The following is a 6,681-nucleotide window of genomic DNA, read 5'->3' as shown; positions in this document are numbered from 1 at the left end:
TGACTTTAACCCCCAGCACCAAAAATAATAAAAGAACAAAACAAAACAAGGGGTGCTGGGACCTGGAAGGGCAGACAGGATCACCATCCCTAAGTGGACAAGAAGTACGGGGGCATAGATCAGATACTCCAGCAGAATCTGTCCGTCCGACTGTCTGTCTGTCTGTCTGTGCTTTACCTATCCCAGCGGGCAAGGGCATAGACACATGGGTTTCAGGGCAGGAAAAGGAGGTGGAATACATGGGGAGCCAAGCTGAGGGGTAGGACCTGACTTACCTGCACCTCCTTGGCATGGAAGGCCACAATGAGGCAGAGGAGGAAGACAGTGGACAGGGTGATCAAGCACTTAACTAAGAGCAGGTACAGCACCCACTGTGGGAGGACAAGAGACAGTGAGTGGCGCTTCAGGCCCATCCGTCCCCATCCCCCTCTTTCAATAAGGCCGTCTTTCTCCATTCCCAATGTTCTGGCCCCCAAATCAGTTTCCTAACAGAATGTCTCAAACACTGTTCTTGAGTCTAGTGTGGTGGTCACGCTTATAGTCCCAGCCCTCAGAAAGTTGAGAAAGGAGGGTGTCTGTATCTACCTGGGCTTAAATAGCAAAAACCCTGCCTCACCCTGTCCCCAACCAGACAGCCATGTCCCAGATCACCCTCTACCCTCCACTCTCCCAGGGCGGGAGGGGGTGTCTGAAACCCACATCCTTTCCCTTTCCCTATGAAGAGCAGTTCCTCATTTGTGTGTACATGTGATGTCCAGAATAAGACATCCACCCACTCGAGGATGCTCCTTCCCACTCCAGCAAGCAGGGCTTACCCCCAAACCCCAGTTCCAGAAAAAGTGAGATTGTCACTCAGTCTGCCAGAGCAGAGAGATGCCCTTCCTTGCTCTCATCTGGGGAATGAGTCCCTGAGATCCCCAGCCCTAGCTCCCAGAGGGGCATCCAATCTTGCTCCTTGAACCCCTTCTCCTCTCCCACCACTTCCCCTGGCTGTAAGCCCAAGGCACACAGACACACGGGGCGGGCGGAAGTTCAGGGCCTACAGAAACCACCAGAAGTTTCTTTTTTTTCCTTTCTTTCTGTGTGTGGCAATGCCTTGGAGGGATTGAAGCCCAGGGAAGAAGGAGTTTGAGAGCTGGTGATGAGAACTGCTCAAGTCCCTAAGATGGACGATGGCTAGGGAGACAGCTCTCCAGGGCAGGGGTTCCCTGATTCCTTCCTTGACCCTGCACCTGCTTCTCCCCAGCCCTCTACCAGCTTCCTTGGCTGGGCCTGGGCCAGCACCCCGCCTCTGAGCAGGGGAAGAGGGCCAGTTTCCTGCCCCTGGGGGCCTCCCCCCACCCCTGCCTGAACAATAGTGCTGTTGTCCCCAGCCTTCCCCTCCCCCTTTATCCTTCCCAGGCTCGTGGTTCAGTTTTTCAGTCTGCTCCGCTGCCCCATCAGACACCAGCCACTTCCTCACAACAATGCCACACCTTCCCACTTCTCCACCTGGGTGGGGTCTCTTCCCTCCCTCTCTCCAGAGGATTAGATTTTGTGTATCGTGACAGGGTACCATGGAGCCCCTCTGGCTGGTGCTGCACTTGCTAGTTAGTTTAGGACGACTTCAAACTCCTCATCCTTTTGCCTCTGCCTCAAAGGAAATGAATCCTCTAGTCCCAAGCGGACAGCCCTGTCTCAGATCTGCCCCCCATTCTCCATTGCCCCCCAAGGAGGGTCTTGAAACTCACATTCTTTCCCTTTCCCTAGGGAAAGTAGTTCCTCATGTGTGTGTACATGTGATGTCTAGAAAAAGATCCGGCTCCCAGGCATGCATCATTACACCCAATTTGTCCAGTGATGAGAATTCGAACCCAAGGCTTTTTGTATGTTGAGCAAGCACTCTATAGACAGGGCTACTGCCCTTCCCTGGTGTGTGTGTGAGGGTGAACTCACAGAGATCCGCCTGCCTCTGCCTCCTGAGTGCTGGGATTAAGGGCATGCACCACAACATCCTGCTTCTGTATGGCCTTTCTATAGCCTTCTGGTGTGTATCTCTCCAACTGGGGTTTTTCAGTGGCTCTGGAGCCCTGTCTTTGAGGCTCCATCTCTCTGTCCCTTTCTGTGTGGTCTGTCTCCACTCTTTCCCTCCAGTGTCTTTTTATCTCCCCGTGCCCCTGTCCACCCCATCCTCTGCACTTCACCTCATCCAAAGAGTTCTCTTTCCCTTCCTCCCTGCGTCCTGGCACCTGGCCCTCCTCCTGAGCATCAGGTGTCTTCATCCTGTCAGAATAAGTTTGCTAGCTTAAGTTGGAGTTGGCGAGGGAGATATGAATGTTGCCAGGCAGCCATGGGAAGAGAGCTTAGGGCAGGATGTGGTGCGTTTGGTAGAGGTTTGCTTAGCACGCACGAGCCCTTGGGTTCAACCCTGTCTCTCTGTAAACTGAGTGTGCTGGCACATCCTGTGGTCCCTGCACTTGCACCTGCTGAAGCAGAGGCAGGAGGAGCAGAAGTGCAAGTGGTCCTCAGCTTCAAGGCCAGACTGAGCTGCGGGGGGGGGGGGGTTCAAACAAACAAACAAACAAACAAACAAACAAACAAACAAAGGTAGGAAGAAATGGGAGGATGCTTATGGCCATGCATCTGAACAGGTGGGGAAACTGAGGTTCAGGGAGTTGCACCAATTCCCTGATGGTATCACAGCTGGAGGAAAGAGCCTGGGCAGGTGAGATGAGAAGGGTGAAGGCAGATCTCAGGGAAGGAAGGACCCCCTGTTTCTTCCCATCTGCCAGGACTCCCAGGTCCCTACCTCTCCTGCTGGGCGCGGTGCTGGAGCGTGGGAGCGCCAGGCAGGCCCCAGCCATGTTTCCTGTTGGCATGGCTTTCCACAGCCCCACCCCCTCGAAGTGGCTGCCCTCTCCTTGGCCACTTGGCTGAAGGAAGCTGGCCTGCTCTGACCCTCCATGTAGCTGCCAGTCACTTTACAGTAACTGCCCCCCAACCCCCAGTCCTCAAATGCAGGCTGAGCACTGGGGCCCAGAAGTTCTCCTGAGGAACTTCCCGTCTGCTTTCCCACCAGCAGACCAGATCCACAGCCCCTGCCCCAACTTTCCTGTTGAACAAGTGTTTGGCCCTCAGGCCACAGACTAACCCTTGCCCTCCACTCTCCTACGCCACTAAAGCCACAAGCCTGACCAAGGTCAGATTATCCCACGGGCTTGCTAAGGCACGTTCCAGACACACCTGCACTCCCTGGTCCTCTGAAGGTTGATTGGTGGCCCTATCCAATGTGCTTTCCTGATTCCCCATGTTGTTTAGTTCTCTCGGTATTTTGTTTTTAATTTTTTTTTTTTTGCAATAAGGTCTTGTGTAGCCCAGGCTGGCCTTAAACTTCTGATACTCTTCCCTTCATCTCCCCAGTGCTTGTATCACAGTGTGCCACCACCATGCCTGGTGCAACTCTCCCAGCCTCCTCCTCTTGGGACTCTTGAGTCTGAACCCCCAGCCTTCGCTTCTCCAGGGACTAGAAGTTCAAACCACTGTCTGGCAAGTGAATAACAGGTGCATTTTGGGGGAAATCAAGCGTCTGTGTAGTGTGTGGGGGTGGAGGCACCACTTCCCACCTTTCCTTTGTCGGTTACTGCCGGGTGGCACCGAGTAAACGGTAAAGGCTAGATAAGGAGCAAGGAGACACCGCCTAATGATAACTTCTTCTCCCCCTCGCTCCCTTCGCCGGAGCTGGGCTATCAAGGGTCAGCTTTGCAGGGTCCTCAGCAAGGCCTGGATTCCCCCCCCCCCGGCAGTCTGACAACATTTACTCAAAGACTGACCCTGGGAGCCACCTCCCTTTCCGTGCAGGGAGGGCTCGGGGAAGGTGTAGGGTGTATCGCACTTGCTCAGGTCTCAGGGGTCCAGACTCTCCTTGGTAGACCCAGGATTGCAAGACCTCAGCTCTCCTCCCTCACGCCCAGGGGTCCAACCCTAGCTCCCTCCTCCCTCAGAACCAGGAGGTCCAGACCCAGCCCTCCTCCCTCAACCTTAAGAGCCCCCCACCCCCATCCCTTTAGACCCAGGACTAGATAAGACTAGCCCTCCTTTCTCACACCCAGAGGTCTAAGACCCTAGCTCTTTTCCCTGCTCTGTGGAAGGGCTCTTTACTCACCTTGCAACCCAGGAACCACAACATCTCAGCGTGCAGCACCATGAGTCCGATGCCAGTTCCCGCCAGCACCAGCGCCCAGCCAGCCACCCTTTTCTCTTGCTCCAGCAGGCGTTTTCTCCGTCGCAGGGCCCCCAGGCCAGTCACCAGCTCCCCGCCCATGGTCCCTGAGGTCTTGGGGCTCAGCCAGCTTCCTGCCCAGGGTCCCCCACCTCTCAGTACGCAAATGGCAGCCAGCTTGGCTTCCAGGCTAGAGGCCCGTTCTGCTCACTCTGGGACTTTTGCTGGAAGGCACAGCCTAGCCCTGTGCCCTCTGGGGAGTGGTAACTGCGGCAGGGCAGGGCGGGGAGAGACGGGGAGGTCCCTGGGTAGGGGGAGGCTGCCCATCCCATCCCCTTCTTAAGGAGGGGCTGGGGTGTGTCTTGTGGCCCCAGGCAAGGAAGAAGAGTCCATCCACGTGGGCAAAGACACACTCTGACACACAATAGTTTGTGACTCTCTAACCGTTTGCACTCAGTGGTACACACCTACAACCAGCCACACCCAGACACCACAGAACACCCCACGACAGACCGGAGATGGAGTCCAACACACCAGGACACACCACACAACCTCCACCGAAGTGACTCACAACTCCCGAAAGTTCAGAAACCCACAGCCACACCCAGACACCACACACACACACACACACATGCTGTATGGGACACACACCAGCATTTAGCAGGGCAGCAGCATCCTGTGGCACACTGGGCCACCCAAAGGTTGTAGTAACACACGCTGCTCAAAGTGGGCCTGGGGGAGGGGCCTGGAGAGACTGCACAGCAGTTCAGAGCCAGTGCAACTCTGAGATGTCTAACTTCTGTTCTCAGCACTTACCCGGCAGCTTGCAACCACACCTGCAACTTCAACTCAGGGGATCGGACACCCTTTTCTGGCTTCTGCGGGCACCCACACACACACGTGGCATTCATTCACATAGATATGCACACACGTAATAAATAAAAAATATATCTTAAATAAAAAAAATAAAACGGAGCCAGGGACGAGTGCAGCCAGCAGAGTTCTCATCCAGCATGAAGACGCCCTGAGGTTCAGTCCCCAGCATGGCACCTTGGCATAAGGGAGCCTGAGGCAGGAGGATCAGCAGTTCTAGGTCCTCCTCAGCTGTGAGTTCAAGGTCAGCCTGAGCTATGTGAGACTCTGTCTCCAAAACCAAAACCAAGGAAATCCCCTTCATATTTTATTACATAGAGTTAAGCACCAACAGCCACATGAAACGTGCACCGAGAACTACACAGACACACATCAGGTGTGGACACAGGGACTTGTAAAAGGCACCAGGCACAACATACATGTGTCAACAGATACCCAAGTGTGGATGTGACACACATGGGGTTGTACCCAATACACGCAAACCCCTGAGGGTGGCAGATGCTGACACGGAGTGCCTAGAGAACTGGAAACATACAGCAACATGCACTGTGCGTGGGACTCACACGCACACTCCCGACTGTGATCCCTGACACGTCTGACACTCCACGTGCCCCAGCACACTACATAATGCAACCCTACAGTCAGAGAGTAGTCCAGATGGAAGGGTACAAGCTGCTTCTACCCACAGCTGGACATTCTACAGCATTCTAGCCACACAAGACACAGCCAGCATCCAGATCAGCATACCATTGATCCAAAGTCACACACAATGCTTGCACACACAATACTCCAACATGTGTGGCCACACACCCACAACACACAGGCAGGAGAGAGACTCTTAGCATGGGCACGCATCCTGATACGGGACACAAGGTCATTTCACTGAGTGAGACACCGTGTTACATGCATGTTTACACACACAAAACCCATAATGGGGCTGGGGAGATGGCCAGTTGGTAAAGTCTGCACAAGTGTGAGGATCTGAGTGTGAATCCCCAGCACATTTGTGAAAATCTGGTGCCGGGGTTGGAGAGATGCCTTAGCAGGCAAGAGCCCGTGCTGCTCTTGTGGAGGACCCTGGTTCAGTTTCCAGCATCTGCACTGGGTGGCTCACAATAGCCTTAACTCCAGTGAACCTAGTGCCCTCTTCTGACCTCTGCTGGCACCTGCAGACACATGGCATATACCACACACATGCACACACGACTATAATAAAATAAGTAATTTTAAGATTACTATTTAAAATGTGTGCCTAGGTACCCAGGCACACATCTGTAACCCCAGCCTTGAGTGGGGAGGTGGTGCAGTTGGATGAATCCCTGAAACCATCCTAGCTGAGTCAACAAACTGCTGGAGGTAAAGGAGATGCAGGGCTAGTGAGCTGGCTCATGGGGTGTAAGAGCACCAACTGCAAACCCTGGTGATCTGGGTTCAATTCCCAGATCCCGCATGGTCGAAGAAGAGAGCAGACTTCTGCAGGTGGTCCTCTGACCGCCTTTGCATCACCATGCACGCACACTGTAAACAGACAGGAGGTGCACAACTAAGGATGATCCTGGCATCAGCCTCTGTCCACCACAGACACCTGCATAGCCCACTCCACAGACAAC

At 54.2% G+C, this 6,681-nt stretch overlaps 1 protein-coding gene across 1 annotated transcript in view; it reads right to left on the bottom strand.

The window, feature by feature from the left end:
- The window catches only part of Kcnn4 (potassium calcium-activated channel subfamily N member 4), a 14,748-nt gene extending 10,164 nt beyond the window's left edge, over nt 1-4,584 (bottom strand). The window contains exons 1-2 of the mRNA XM_005361103.3: nt 4,142-4,584; nt 276-371 (exon numbers count right to left, since the gene is read on the bottom strand). Of these exons, the coding sequence (XP_005361160.1) occupies nt 276-371; nt 4,142-4,300 (255 nt within the window). The 5' untranslated portion in view covers nt 4,301-4,584. The remainder of the gene's footprint in view (nt 1-275; nt 372-4,141) is intronic.
- Nucleotides 4,585-6,681: the final 2,097 nt, after the last annotated feature.

The sequence above is a fragment of the Microtus ochrogaster genome, linkage group LG4 (assembly GCF_000317375.1).
Source record: "Microtus ochrogaster isolate Prairie Vole_2 linkage group LG4, MicOch1.0, whole genome shotgun sequence".
NCBI classification, from domain to species: domain Eukaryota; kingdom Metazoa; phylum Chordata; class Mammalia; order Rodentia; family Cricetidae; genus Microtus; species Microtus ochrogaster.
Note: the sequence above shows the minus strand (reverse complement) of the source record. Positions and strands in the feature narration are given on the sequence as shown.